The sequence below is a fragment of the Saccostrea cucullata genome, unplaced genomic scaffold (genome assembly GCF_032062105.1).
Source record: "Saccostrea cucullata isolate Sc308-1 unplaced genomic scaffold, CSIRO_AGI_Scuc_v1 ctg707, whole genome shotgun sequence".
In the NCBI taxonomy this organism is placed as follows: Eukaryota; Metazoa; Mollusca; class Bivalvia; order Ostreida; family Ostreidae; genus Saccostrea; species Saccostrea cuccullata.
In genome coordinates, this window is record NW_026921237.1 from 73,843 (window position 1) to 90,023 (window position 16,181).

General features: G+C 32.8%; 1 protein-coding gene across 1 annotated transcript in view; it reads left to right on the forward strand.

The window, feature by feature from the left end:
* Positions 1 to 16,181, forward strand: part of LOC134259549 (F-actin-uncapping protein LRRC16A-like) — a 41,954-nt gene that overhangs the window by 22,537 nt on the left and 3,236 nt on the right. Inside the window, 23 exon segments of the mRNA XM_062742134.1 lie at positions 1,569 to 1,662; positions 1,911 to 2,009; positions 3,090 to 3,218; positions 3,834 to 3,950; positions 4,075 to 4,137; positions 4,230 to 4,339; positions 4,597 to 4,684; positions 6,290 to 6,421; positions 6,693 to 6,713; positions 6,949 to 6,975; positions 7,603 to 7,644; positions 8,863 to 8,932; positions 10,403 to 10,516; positions 11,342 to 11,389; positions 11,652 to 11,946; positions 13,260 to 13,355; positions 13,589 to 13,764; positions 13,837 to 14,045; positions 14,258 to 14,317; positions 14,319 to 14,474; positions 14,476 to 14,758; positions 15,269 to 15,358; positions 15,689 to 15,895. Coding sequence (XP_062598118.1) covers positions 1,569 to 1,662; positions 1,911 to 2,009; positions 3,090 to 3,218; positions 3,834 to 3,950; positions 4,075 to 4,137; positions 4,230 to 4,339; positions 4,597 to 4,684; positions 6,290 to 6,421; positions 6,693 to 6,713; positions 6,949 to 6,975; positions 7,603 to 7,644; positions 8,863 to 8,932; positions 10,403 to 10,516; positions 11,342 to 11,389; positions 11,652 to 11,946; positions 13,260 to 13,355; positions 13,589 to 13,764; positions 13,837 to 14,045; positions 14,258 to 14,317; positions 14,319 to 14,474; positions 14,476 to 14,758; positions 15,269 to 15,358; positions 15,689 to 15,895 — 2,726 coding nt within the window.

The following is a 16,181-nucleotide window of genomic DNA, read 5'->3' on the forward strand; positions in this document are numbered from 1 at the left end:
AAGACTGACACCCTGGAAGGGAAACAATTGGAGTTCAATAATGAACATCAGACTACAGATGAAGAGAAATCAGATCCCTTGGAAGAGAGATCGGATAAAGATACCGAAAAAATGAACTTAAATGTATGCACAGGGTTAGACAGAACCTAAAACCATGTTCCTTTTAAACAGGCCAAAAACTGTAAAAGATAAAAACTGGTATAGCATTGCTAATGTTTTAATAATATTGTCACCATCATATCTTGTAGATGTGTATTATATAGAGAGCTCATTGTGGAAAGAGGCTAGCTGTAGATAAATGAAATGAAAATGTAAAATCCATAAAAAGATTAATTCATTCTATATGTTTGAAATCTGGTCATTTACAAATACATATACATGTACTATTTTCATAATTTTTTCTTCATTAAAAATTGTTCTAGCTGATTTAAGACTCATCTGTGTAAACCTTTGGATCTTTTAAATATGTCCTTTGTGTTATTTTTTGTCATTGGTGTTACAGCTTCTGCGGGGATATGTAAATACACTAACAAGTACTGATCAATTATTCAATGTTATGTGATAGTAATCATTTTTTATTCGCGCATGAGAATTTGATTTCATTTTTCTATTATCATATATTTTTATGATTGGATAGCTATGTCTATGTTGTTACTGTTTTATCCTTGGTGTTACTAGTCAGACTCAAAATGTATAATGAAAGAAATCCCCCGCCATTTTTTTATCTTAAAACCATATACTCTTATATTCACCTCTAGGGTAATTTCATTACTATCCTTTTTGGAAGGAAGGGGAACGAGTTTATTATTTTCTTTCTAAGTATTGCACAAAATATCCTTAGTGTTACCTTTATGTCCTTTGTGTTATTCAAATATCCTTGGTGTTACCAACACATTTTTTCTATATTTATGTTCTAAATCTTTATACAATTTTATCGAAACTTGCAACACAATACTGTCGTTTTCTAATACTAAGTTTATATGCAAAGCAAGTATTTTGTGCTGAGGTAAATGATGTATGCCTTAAGTAAACGTGTAAGATATAGACAAAAGTTACAACTCTTACAACTTCCAGCTTTACTTTATCTGATAATTTTCTGTTATGAAACCTCAGTTTGATTCAAAAGAATAATTCTATCAAGATGTTGAGATTGTTATTCTAAAAACCTTAATTTTTTTTGTAAGTTATGATTTTACTACGACTTTTAACTAAGTAACTCCATGGACATTTATTGTTGGGTCCAGGTACATATGATGTTTTTTTTAGTATATGATAATAGAATTCTTTGTGCTTTAACATGGTTTATGCATCTCTGATGTTTCAATGCTAAAATAAAACTTTAAAAAGTTTAGATCGCCGCATTTATTTTTGCAAAATTCTGGTGGTGGAATTTGGACATTTTTTGAAAATGACTCATATAGTTGTCAAACAAAAATGTATGTGCCTATATACATTTACGGTAGGGCAAAAACTATTGAGTATTTTTGTACAAAGAAAACTACCTCATAATAGAACATACTTTTGGGAAGAAAATTAGATTTTTTATTGTAATATATTTTCTTTCATAGGAATTACGCCTTAAGAAAAATGCCCATGCCAATAAATGATGCATCTGTAGCACTCCAGAAACAAGGGGAGAGAACTGAGGCAGCCCTTCAGAAAGTAAGATTGACCAAAGTATTGTAATTGACAGATTGTCTGGACAGAGTTTCTTACCTTACAGATGTTGAAAGCACTGGTGTTTGTAGCTTCAAATATTGATGAATATGTGTTGTTACTAATACTAGACTGTAGAATTTGTTTATTTCTAAAACTGCTCTGGTGTAAGATGCCTGGCAATATATTTGCAATGAAAATGATTGTAAAGTATCTTGTAAGTGTTGTTGCTGAGTTTATATCTTGTGTTACAGATAGAGAGTTTACTACAGAGGAATCACAGCCCACAGAAATTTTCCTCCGACCAGGCTTATAGACTACAGCAAGGGTTCCTCATCAGTTCTACACAACAGGTAATGTACTCTGAACCTATCACTGATATACAGATAACAGGGGTTCCTCATTAGTTCTACACAACAGGTAAAATACCCTGTACCCATCACACATAGACAGATTTCCTCATCAGTTTTACACAACAGGTAATGTACTCTGTACCTAGCACACACAGACAGATAACGGCATTTGCAACAGTTTTTCACATAAAGTATATTACTTGGACATATAACAGCTTGACAGGTGTAGTGTAGGGATGTGTTCCCACAAGGAATTTGCTTCCGACCCCCAGAAGCACTCCAGTTTGTCTAGTGCTGAAAAATAAAGTGAAAATCAAAAATGGTTTGACATGATTTATAATAAAAAACAAAATGTTCTTGCTCAGCGCAAACCACATAATCATCTTATCATTTCTGAAAAAAAACCCTTAGAAATGATTAAAGTAACTATGTGTAAATATTGAAGTTTAATTCTTTTGGGTTGCATTTTTTTTATCTACATGCACATGTATGTTGTTAGTTTTTGCATGTGAGGACCGCATCATCTAACATCATTCCAAATGTAAGTCCTCAATTTTGGCCATTACATCTCCCTCAGCAAGTTACCTAGCTTTATGTTGGCAGAATGGCAGTGATGTCTCATTTACCCCTGTATACCTGGTAACTGTGATTTGTTCATTCTCTGGGAACCTTTGCTTTTGATACCTCATGCAATCCAACTTATTTCCACTGTATAAATTGTTTTTAGCAACAGGTTTGCAATGAAGAAACATATGATGCCCATACATATATTTGTCAATAAAAAAGCATACGGCTGAGGCTGTGATCTTGAAATTGTAATAAGGCATATTTGTTTACTTTTAGGGGAAATTTAAATTCAAAAATTTTTTTTAGTTATGTTTGAGCAACAAATATGGGAAAGTTAAGAAACATCAAGATTCATACAAAAAAAATGCAGGTTTAATTTCAATTTTTAGATTATTTGATATATATAGTGAACAGTGGATCTGCACAAATACACAATGAATACAGCTATGGTAATTGATTACTATCTATTTTAGGATGTTGATTGTCATGACTTATTTAAATTCTCTCTTTCAGATGGTAGATCGCCTGGTGGTCCAGGTACAGGACGCTGTTAACGCCCTCAGTCTGGGCTCCACGGACGCCTTCCAGACAGATATTGATCAGGCCACCAGTGTCATTAAGGACGCAGACAATTCCAAGCAGGTCAGTTACACAACAGAAATCAAAAGGTGTATAATGGGAATAATAGTTATTTTACCGTATCTTATGCATACTGTAAATCACTTTTTATTCGCGAGAACTTTATTTTTGCGTAATTTGGCAAGACACTGTGCTCGCAAAAATTTAATTTTCGCGTATAATAATAATATTCATTAAGATCAGATAGAGCAGTAATCACAATTCGTGAAAATTTTATCTTGCTAATCAAGAGTCAATGACTACCTCGCGAAAATAAGGTGTCGCAAAAATTTAGTGATCCACAGTTTTCCTTGTGACAAGACCTCTCTTTGGCTTCTAACATTTTTACCTGGCCTTTACCAATGAGTTTGACCTACTAATTCTATAAAACCTTTAAGCTTGTCTATAACGTTTAAATAATTGGTGCTAAGGCTTTTATATTTCTCTAATGTATTTCTTGTGATAACACCTTCTTTTTGGTTTGACATTTTTGAATATGACCTTGGAGTATGACATTTGAAAAAAGTTTGCCTTTGGCCTTGAGCTGCGTATAGGGGCATCAATGTTTCACAAACACATCTTGTATTCTTTATTATACATGTAAGCCTATAGGAAAACTTCTCTCATTTTATTTTCCAGCTGCTGCCTCATTTACAAAGAATAGCCATGAAATCAATAGACACAGGAAACCCAGTGGAGACTGAATTAAAATATCTGAGTGATAATCTGAAGGAAACTCTACAGACCCAAATGAAGGTAGCTGTCATATCAGAACCCATCTATAGAATCATTTAGCCTAATGTTCAGTTATAAAATGAAGTATTTCATTTGATATCATTAGAGTGATTCTAGTCAGTAACCATATTTTTTCTGCTCGTAGAAAACAGTCACAGACATGATTGAGTGTACAGGAAATCAATGCTCAGGAGTCACCTCAAATAAGGTCAGTTTTTTTTGCCACAATGAATGGCATAAGATGATTGATCAATTTGAAAAATTGTCTGTTTTGATTGGTTGATATTTTGATGTTTTTAGGATTTTATGCTTGAGTTAGTGTCTGGGTGTTCTGAGAGGAGTTCTTTACCTAAAGGTTTCACTAAACACCTGATGGATGGGGTAGAAACCGACATCTACAACAAACTTAGGTAGATATTACACCATCAGTATAGTGTTCTTTAAATTTATTTAATGTAAAATTACACATTTCATGGGATAAAATTTTAGTGATTTGAGAAAAAATATTGGAATGAAAAATAGCTGAGTAGTAATTTATTTGAAAAATTACACTTTGTGGTGGACATAAATTTTTGGGTCTCCGTACTTCAAAATCTGAAAAATGATGATTTCAGAGTATGTAGTCTGCAGTGATCATGCAATGATTATTTAACATATTTCTCTTTAGCGAGATTAACTTGGCAGTGGCAGCCCACATATCTGACACAGTCATTGATGGTGTGATAGAGACATTGACTGACAGTCACAAGACACTGGTAAAAATCTCAGTAGCTATGTTATTATTATACCCCCGCAAACGAAGTTTAGGGGGGTATATTGGAATCACCATGTCCGTCTGTCCGTCTGTCTGTCTGTCCGTCTGTCTGTAGACAAGATTTTGTCGGACGTTTCTCAGAAACTGTTAAATGGATTTGTCTGAAAATTTATACACTTATTATTCACCATATGAAGGTGTGCACCTGGGATTTTCATCATGATTGGATGATTTTTCTGCATTTTACAGGCATTTTTTCTTTTTTATTTTGTGATTTTGTTTGGCTCATAACTAGAAAACTATTAGACTTACAATCATCAAACTTGGACAATTTATGCATCTTGGGTAGACGGTGTGTCCCGACCTATTTCAAGGTCACTGACCTTTTATTGAAGTGAATTTTTAAAAAAAACTAAGTCTTTAAAATTTTAAATTTCATAATCCTAAAAAATGTAAAAATATAGTTGTATCCTTATTAAAAAATGCTAAATTAAGTAAAAACTTATTTTTTACCATATACTTTACAGCAAATTCTGTAACAAATGTTAATGATTTGAGAGGAATTCAGTTTGTCCCATGGGCATAATTATCAAGCACTGGTCAAGGAGAATTTTTGATAGCAGAAATGTGCATGTCAAATTAGAGAGAAATTAATGAGTTCATTGTCAGGAGTTAACTGGCAAGAGCACCATGCAGTATTATCTTAATTCATCTCTTGGGAGTTGGGCAAAAAGAAATGGCCTTATAGTTGCTTAATTGTGTTAATTAAGAGTTCTTGATGGCTGTAGTTCAGATAAAGATCTTTCAATTGGTGTAATGTAATTAAAACAAATTGATGTTTTAGTGTATGATTAAAACTGAATTAGTATTGTATAATATAATTAAAATTAATTATACATGTGTTCATTGAAAAAAAAATTACATTTCAATTTTTATATATTTGCAACTAATTGCAGTCATGTCTCACTTAGAATTTTATAGTCTAAAGAATAATAAATATTTGATTTTTTTCTATTAGAAAGTAGCATTTCCATAATAACATAAAATATGCAATAAACAATTTAAAGCTGCATATGGATATTTGTTAAGCTCTAACACAGCCAGTTTAGAATCATATGATGTATTATTTGTTTTAATTAATCCCTACACTGTAAGTCTCTTAGAGATGTATGTACAATATTTTAAACATGATAAGAAATGGAAATTAGATCATTGAAATCTGTGTCAATCTGTTAATCAAGGTTACTTGATTTTCTTGCACCCTAACCAATTTATGATTATCGAACAATATTTGATGGACGTATCATGCTGTGGCGGGGCACTTTATTAGACAATAGTGAACACCTCTTACTAGATCCATAAAATATTTCTGAATTGGCACCTACTATGAAAAACCCAGCGGGGGTATTTGTCCCTAGTGGACAGTTCTAGTTTGAAGTGAGATTTTGTAATATGTTTTCATTTAAAAACCTCTTGGACAGTGGAAGAAGGGGTAGTTGTGTTTATTTCAGATAAAGTCAGTTTATATTGAAAAACACATACTTGTTACCAAAGAGTTAAAGAAAAGTAACAATACGGCTATAACTGATACATTTTATCATCACAGATGTCTCACCTGAAACAGAAGCGGTCCGAGGATCGTCCCAACTCCACCGAGTCCAAAGACAAGGGAGTGGAGAAGACAGAGGAACCAGAGAAGGTCCCCCTCAGGATCTCCATCAAAGCAGACTCCCCGGGGGTAGGTACTAGAGGGGTATAGGTCTGGCTAATAGAGCTACTGCTGCAGGGGATAGTGATGGATATTCACAAAGCCTGAAGTCTGCATTCTGTTTAGAACAATCCTGTATCAGAGTATGCTTGCAGTAGAACCTAATTACTTTTATCGCAAGTCCCTTTTAAATAATTCTATTTATAGTAGGAAATTGATTTTAAAAATACCCAATTATTGTATTGTACGATCAGCTGTTGTCACCAATGATTTTGTTAATGTTTTGAATAATTGTTCAAAGGCATCATCTAAAAGCAGCCATGTGAGTTATTAACTATTTTCTCTTAAAACTCTTATAAAAATGTTTTTTTCCTATTTTTTAGAATTTTTTTTTTCTGAAATGTGCATGATTTGGGTTTCTTCTTAGTTTTATAAATCAATTTTTGAAAATATCTTTGAATTTTTTTTTCTTTAAAAGTTGGTACAAATTATGCTTGTCAATTTTCATTTTCAATTTTATCATATTTGTTATCTTTCTTCTTGAACTTATAATAAAGGATAATCTAGAAGTACCTGAAAACAGTGTAAGTTTTATATCTTGAAATTTATATAATTTCATTTCTGTCTTCTACATCATGTTAGATTACACACATACACACGTAATCAGTTCTTTTTCCTTTATCTAAATCTATAAGTAAAACATTCACTTCAGATTGTGGGGAGTTTAGCAGCTGTTAGTCCATGTAGTGTAGTTTGGAGGCACCTAGGTTGGGGAATTTAGAACCACCTGGACTTTTAGGATTTTTGAGGTTTCAATGTGCTTTATGTGTCAATTTGGGATTGTTGTTTTTGTTTCATGAGTTGCCTCCCTTCCCTTTACTGTTAATGTTGGTTTAAAAGATGGAGTGTGAAATATATTATACAAAATTTATAACAAATAATTTATAAATCATGTTGAAAAATTACATGTGAATAATAAAAATGAAACTTACATGTACTTAGGAAACTTTAGTTCTTGCTGATTTATGCTAGGATTGTTTGACTACTTTGAAGTGATGTCAATTCAAAGAGCCAAATTTTTCTTCTGTTATACAAAGCATATGCATGGAAAAGAAAATGATTTGTTTTGCTGATTGTTCTGTTTCCCCTAACATTGTGATTTTGATCATGTCTCATGTGACCTTGTTTCTCCTTTTTGCATGTGACTTTAGTATATTGCGTACACGGTACCATTTCTACAGACACACCCCTACGTACGTATTTAAGTCAGATTTTAAAATTTTACATACATATTTAATACACAGATGTTTCCCCTGTTGCTGACTGCTTTATATATATATACAGATATATCATTATTACCAGTCAGAGCTTAAGCATAAATCATCATGGTTACCTCTAGCACAAAAAATAGATAGAATCAGAAATCAGCTGCAATGATGTTAAGGACATGGACAAATGCACCATTGACATGATACACTAATGCATATAAACCAGCCTGGTGAGAAATCAGTAAATCTACTCAAATTAACTTTGAAATTAATCTGTTTTTATTTAGGTGTCTAGAGAGGTAATTGAAGGAGAAAATTTAGGGAAGGGGGCTTATAAAGCATTTTTTTCATTCTACAAATAACATATTATAATGCTTCTTCATAGTGGTTAAAAGCACTTTTAAGCCATGCTTGTAGATGAAAACAGGGGATAATGTAAATTTGCCAGTACATGTATAAGCACATGCATTTAAAGCTCTTCAAGCACCTGCTACATTCAGAATGTATTTTTTGTTCTTTAAAAACTTTATTTTGCATGAATTTCTTCCATATACATACATGTATGTTGATATCTACAGAGAGACAGTGTATGCGAAAGAGGTTTTTGGCCTGCCATATTGTATCTAATTATAAAATTAACAAATGAGCACAAGTAAAAATGGCCTTTGATAAGTTGGAAAACAAAGATTAGGAAGTGTACATGTATAATCTTAGAACTCAAAGTTTATATTTAAGTTAAAAAATAATACATTTTTCATGTTTTCCTTATTTTGCATTAGAAATACATGTATTCTGTAAACCAACTTTTATTCACGTCAAATTTAATTTGAAAGAGACTTTAAGGACCGGTTCACGGTGAGAAATATTTGAGATGATGAACCTCTCACGAACCTCGCAAAAATTCTTGCACACAAATAAAAGTTGGTTTACAGTATCAGTAAGAATAAAATTATTCTGTGGGATGTAAAAACTGTAAATTCATTTACATGTAAGAAAAATATTCTCCAATGAAAAATTTATTTAGAAATGCATACTTTTAGGTTTTAATTGCTTTGATAAATACCATACTTTGCAGAGTAGAAATAAGTCTTAAACAGCATCAATTAAAATACTATTGTTCTTACTACATTGAAAATAGATTATTTGCCTGAACTGTATAATATGCTAAAACTTGACTAACGCTTTGTACTGTATTATATATAGAGTACACCAAACTTAACCAACAAGAGGAAAAGTGTTCATGCCCGGAAAATGCGACCCCCTACAGTTATTGGTAAGTTTTTATCAGTTATGTGTACACCACTTCTGCTGATTCCTCTGAGATAAACAATGGTGAAAGGCTCTAGAGTACTGCACTTAACTGCATCTCCTGCATATTATGTACACTTAGGTCTAGAAAATATATACTTAGATAGACATTGATACTAGTATTTGTTATATAATTATCGATTATAGTTGAGTTTAAATGAGACTCGGCCAGAATAGAACCAAAGCATTATGTGATACATAGTTGTAGAATAGCTTATTGATTACATCTGGAAATCTGATGACAAGACTTTAACACAAGCTTATTTAAGCTGTTCCTGATTTGATATTTTTTTTTCTTTTAAGAATTAATTTTGTCGTAATTAAATGTTCATAAATTATAATAGTGAAATAAAATTTTTGGGGAAATCTCTCAGGTTTTGATAAGACTAGTATCGCTGCATTTCATTTCCGGAAATATGCATAGCATTTCCAACATTTTTTTATTTCATTTCCGACATTTTTTGTTTTCATTTCTGACATTATTTTGTTTTCATTTCCGGAATTTACCTGTGCGGCAATTCAATGTTTTCTAAGTAAAAGAAAATGGGATTTTAAAAGTATCTATACCAAAATATTAATAAAAAATAAATTTAAAAAAAAAGCTATAGCCTACATATACATGCAGCACTAAGTCTAGGTAAAAGAGTTCAATTAGAATAAGCCTTTTTCACCACATTTAACGTGCACTAAATTTAATGTCAGTGACAGCATCATACTTATGTCCAAGTCACGGATATATATAGATTTACAAAATTGAATTTCAATGATTTATTTATGATTTATTCCTTTAATTTTTTCATAAGTCATCAAATCTATTACTATAGGTACTACGTATGTATATGAAAAATGTCGGAAATGAAAACAAAAAAATGTCGGAAATGAAAACTAAAAAATGTCGGAAATGAAAAGTTGATAATTACCAAAAATTCCGGAAATGAAATGCAGCCGACTAGTATAATAGTCCAGAAATATAGAAAATTTTTGTGTGTTGCCTTGCTTTGCTAAGCTGGAGATGTCTGTGTGAGTAATTTTCACCCTGTGACACCAACAAAAGGGAGATTATGCAATTCATTATTTTTTTATTAGGAAGTATCTAAAAGAAAACTTTTATAAGTAATAATGTTCTAAAAAAAAATTAGAAATTTGCTTTGTGAACAGTTGAAAATAAGAAAAAGAAGAGTAAGTTTTTTTCTCCCTTAGAAACCTATTTTTTACCTAAACAATTTATTAACTTAGGAATGTGAATGCAGTCCATTCATTTTTTTTTTTTATTTAATAAAATCTGATTTTGGTTGCTGATCTCTCTTTGCTTTACAATCTTGCTTACAGTTTCACACTTTAATTGAAGGTCACATGATTAGTCATGTGACAATCATCATTTAATTGCTAACCATTTCTTTTGTCTGTCTTCATCTGTTTACTGTGCACAAAATAGATCCAGGGCAGGTAGCTCAAGCTTTACAAATTCACCAAGCCAAGGAGAATGACCATGATGGGTCAAAGGTCAGTGATGTTGCAGAGGTCAAGGCCACTGAAACCAATGAAGAAGGTACCTGGGTGTTGTAATTCACAGACATATGTACACATATATATTTATCCCCCCTGCTCTTTAGCTTTTGTTTGTCATTTAAGTATCACCTTCAACACACATGAAAGATTATGTTCATAAGAAATTTTATGTTTTTATAGAAGTGTATTATGTAAATATGTATGAAAAGTGAATTGTATGTTAGAATTCACACAGTTTCAACAACAGAAATTTATGCTGCTTAGTGCATTAAAAAAAGGTAAACATAGAACCGTGTAATAAATTCTGGATATATACATGTACATGAATTTGATTGGAAAATCATATGAATGATAAAACATCATATATTGAAAGATCATTAATATTTAAGATAAGACACCATAAAGTCTCTTTGTTGAACTACAAATAGTTCACTATAATATTGAATTTTTTACAGAGAAAATTTTGATAAATAACTCTCTTAATACTAATTTGCATTATTTTTTAGTTTAGAATTCTAGTATATGCATTTGGTTAGAAAATGCCTGAAATTCTGATAATAAAATTAGTGTATTCTTTCATGAAATCTTTACCTTGACAAGTTCAAATTAAATAAATGCATAAATCTCTATCAATCTAAATTTAATATTGCATTGCATGTGAATTCATTAATAAAAGAAATTATGCCACCATAGATTAATTATAAACTTTGTGATTTTAATTTTTTTTTACTCTGATTAATTTTCACTGTCAGTGTTTTGTCTATTCTTAAAGACTGTACAAAAATCTTTGAGAAATGCTTACTGTCAATTTATGATGGTTACATTTTGTGACACATTTTGATTCCTTTGTACTGTTATTTTTCAGTTGGGTCACAAGAAGATTTAACTGCTGTAGTAGCCAAACAACCTGCTGGTAAGTAGGTTAAAATGGTACGGGAACATAATCAGGCCCCCTCCTGATACTTTATGCCCACAGTAAATTAGGCGGATAATATTACATTTAATTTACTTTATTACGTTATTATGTAATGTTGAAACTTACTTTTTCCCTAATCATGTTGTATTAGAACTAAAAAAAATCTATCTTCCATTTAATTATCCTTTGCATCCAACCCAAACTTCTCTCCTCTACAAAAGTGTTAAAAATATTTTTAAGATTTTTTTTTATTTTTCAGAAAAAATAGAAATAGATTTAGTGGGTGATTTACCAGATACTTCATCAAAGCTCACACATCTTGGCAAAACAAGACCCAAAGGTCCAAATCGGCGACGCCCATCTGCCCGGCCCCAAGAAAACGGGAGGGAGGCTAGTGCTGGGCTGAAGGCAGATGAGGGTCTTGACTCATTCTTCACAAGCAGTAACACTGGAGAGATCACAGCGACAGATTCAGGGACACCCAAGTCTAGCAAGTCAGATAGGAAAGAGAGCATGGACAAAGGGTCAAACAAGAAGAATGAACCTCCAGCAAAGTAAGCAGGGTTCTCCACAAGGGGTTTTACCATGGCGGCCCGCCATGGTTAAATTTATGTGCGCCATGGTTAAAAGCGGCGGCCGCCATGATTAAATTTTTATTGCATTTCAGTCCTGACACCTACATTTTTAATGACTTGAGTAGTTGATTGTGTTTATACTACGACTGTCGCGCACCTCGAGAGAAAGCCATGCTGCGCTAAAACAAACACTGTCTTTAATCGGCGACTATGCTGTGAAGCGTGACAATGGAGAGCCAATTAGCTGATTGATCAATTTTCTGAGATTTAATTATCCTGTACACATGTAAATAATTTTGGGGAAATATCAACATGTTCACCACATGATTAGATAACGGGTGTATAAAAGATGACAATTGGAGTACGAGAATGATGATCGTCATGCATCCGATTCAAGTTTTTGTGCCAGAAAACAAATTACTCTTTCAAAATTTCATATTTTCCTGAATCCTCTGCATTTAATCAATATCCCATGTTGTGTTTTTAAAGTTTTAACTTTATTATCTTTCTGATAAAATGTACGTTAGTGTCAATCGCCGTCTTAGTTTTATAGTTACTTCCCGTTTTTATGAAACGTCGTGTGGCACTATTTTTAGCACTGGGACACGTGGAGAAGTAAACAAAGCAGTAAACTTGGTGCATAATGCAATATCTAGAAAAATAGAATGTTCAGGGAAAAGGGACACTGGTCCAAATGTTCCTTTGTGTTTTAAATTAGAGGAGAAGACTACCCATTCATCAGTTTTAGTCATATTCAAACAAAACGTTTCATACAACATTTCTAATAATTATTTGTTTCTGAATAATGTCATGGCTACTGTATCAAAAGTTTATTTGTAATTCCTTCAAAAAGTTACTACAGTTTTGGACAAATTTTGGTACATTTGTGAAGTAAGGTGCATAATAATCTTTTTTATTTGAATTTAATAATTTTTTAGCTGGAAATCTTTTTGGGTTATTTCAACGTTTTGTGTTACAGTGGTCAAGTTTAAAAATTGTAAAACCAACCATTGATTAATATGAAAATTAGGAAGTCTAACACGCATTCGTGTTTTCAGTCTTATTTCGCCTTCGCGCAGCTTCCTCCATGGTTAAATTTTCAAATGTGGAGAACCTGAGTAAGGAATTCATATTGTGATATGTGTACCAATAAATCATTGAATGCTTAAATGGATAATGAATCATTTACCTAAACTATTCTCTGACTCTACATAAATTTGAAATTTAAAAAATAGTTAAGCTTACTTTTATTTATACTTAAAAATGTTACCTCAAGTTATGATTTATTTTAGGCCTACAACAGAAAAACCAAAGAAGAAGGGAGGACTGTTCAGCTGGAACACGGGGAAGGAACAGAAAGAAGAGGAGAAACCAGAGAAAACTAAAGGGTGGATATACCATAGTCACACTGTTATAATACTGGATATACACTGAATTAAAAAGGATATTATATAGTCACAATCTGATTTACTGGATATGAAATGCATCATACATTTTATACTTTTCAATGGATACAGCTCACTTATAAAGAAAAAATTGAAACTTTCATTTACATTAAAAATTCAACCTAACAATGCTGTTCATGCATCACATTATGTAAATATGGATTGGTATTTTACAGAGGAATTGGTAAATTCTTTGGTAAGAAAACCTCTGAAGTCAAAAGATCAACCTCAGACAAGAAAGATAAGACACCTCAGAAACCAGAACCAGCAGCCAAAGAGGAAGCGGAAAACCAGGAAATCCAGGAGGAAGAACCGGAACCAGATACTAAATCACTGACAGAAAGTAAGGCTGGTAAGGAGTTTCCTATAGTCTGCCTGTATTATCTTTTGTGGGCCAGTTTTTCATTAAAATAATTTTGTTCAGATTCTACTCCTGATGCAACTCCTGAGAAAGAAGAAGAGAATAAAGAAGAGAAGGAGGAAGAGGAAGCCGCCCCGGAGGAGAAGAAAGAGGAGAAGAAGGAGGAGCCACCCAAAAGACGGCCCCCTGTGGGAGGAGTCGGAATTATGGGCGGGCCCATGGGCGTCAACTTCTTATCAGAGATGAAAGCCAACAAACGATTCTCTACTCTGGTAAGTGAATGTATCTACAGAGAGCTGAATTAAGTATGGTTCAGAAAATTCTTATATATGAACCAAATAAATGTAAGTGTATTCAGCTGGATCAATTATAAGTTATTTATTCTTGCAAGTTTTGGATTTGAGTCTGAAATCAAAACCTTAGTAGCCAGAAAGAACAGTGTATATTTATAAGTTTAAGAATACTGTTTTGATTGGATTTACAGAATATAGACAAGGAGGAGAGGAAACCAACAGTTGCTTTACTTCCTCCAGGGAAAAAATCTCCCAACCAGCAATCTCCCTCCACCCCAGAAAGAGACCCCCAAGGAAACTCCACTGAAATCAGTGGAGGAGACAAAAGCAGAGGAGGCACCAAAAGTGGAAATTCCACCCAAAGAGGAGCCAAAAGAGGAGTCCAAAACAGAGGAGAAGCCCTCCACTGATGGACAAAACAGAGACTGAGGATAAAGCAGAGGCGAAAGAGGACACAGAAAGCAAACCGACCCAGAATTCTGCTGAGGAAAGTAAGCCTAACCCAGCAGAAGAAAGTAAAGTCAGCCAGCCTGATGACAATCAATCAAAGCCTGCCCAGGATAAGCCCAGCCCAGCAGCCATGTTGGGGAATGTGCTGAAATCTAAGCCATCGCCTACTCCTCGGGCAGCTCCCAGGAAAGTTAATGAGGACTCAGATTCTTCTTCACCACGGTCCTCAAGATCATCCAGGGGTACATACCTTATTGATAGCAGGCATTATGTAATAAACTGTTGAATTAATTTATTCCAACAGTGATAAGTTTATAATAGTATTTTTATTTGATAAAGTTAAAATTTTTTAAAGTTTTTTTTCAATTTTTGTTGAAAAAATGATTTAAAAAATACGTGTTCATGTTTTGATATTATATTTTGAAGAAGAGTTAAAAGCAAATCTCTTGTTAATGTTATTTTCTTTTTTAGTTGTATAAATATTTCCAGAACTTTTCACATCTTCAAAGCATGCCTCTTGGTATTTAATCAGCAAATGATTTTATGATCAGAAAATCAGCATGTGCAATCAACTGCTATCTCTTTACTTCTTAATAAAATCTCCAGATGCAAAATAAAAAATTCTCTTTATAAAATTAATGAATCTGAAAATTTTCAGGTTAATAGAAGGTTATGTGAAATGTCTGGTTTTGCTCTCTCTGCAGATTCATGTAACATGGATGTTTTTTTCTTTCACTGTGCTGTTATTACAGAGTTACCTGTATCTAAACCCTTGCCGCTGAGGCCAAAACCACCACCTAAAGCTCCCAAGCCTTCAGGCGTGGGTCGAAAATCAGAGGAATGTTAGTGACACTAACGATTGTTTACTTTTTCTTAAATATAACAGAAAAATTACTGGAGGAACTGATTAATGCCAAATATTCTAACATTCAAAGTCTCAATCATGGATCTTCATAACTTTCACTGCTTTTAAAATATATCTTTCTAATTTCATAACTTGTCACCATTTCTCAAAATTTCGAAATATTAATTTATCAAATATCACATTATAATGTTCACATGCAAACACTGTGATACAGTGTACTGCAGTAAAAGATGAATTCTATTTTCTAGATATAAACGTGCATATTTCTTTTCTGTCCTTTTCTTGACTGTACTTCTCTTCCATACAGCCAAACTAAAAGAAGCACCTGTTGAAACGGACAAAAAATTGGCGGGTGTAAATTCCAGTCAGGACAGTGACAGTGGAGTAGTGGTGGATTCCGCGACTCTTCGCTTGTCTGTCGGAGAGAAAATTAAAAGGCTGAGTCAGAAATTACCGGAACCAGAGCCCTCGTCAACCGCCAGCAAAACAAGTTCACTTCCTAAAAATGTTTCATGTAAAGTTTCTTTCTCTCTAAACAAAATTTTAGACAGAATTCAAATTAACGGCATTTCATTTATGAATTTTAAAGAAATATTTGTATTAAATGTAACTTAGTATATCCTTCTGAACTGTATTGAATTTATTTTGCATGAATTTATATCAAGCACTTGCACTTACCACAAAGATTATATCATATTCCACACAACCAGTCTATATCAATGTAAAAATTCTATTCATTGCAGAAAGGAGGTACTCTTGACGAATTAATTTATCTTTGTAAAAAGATGTTTGGTTATTTA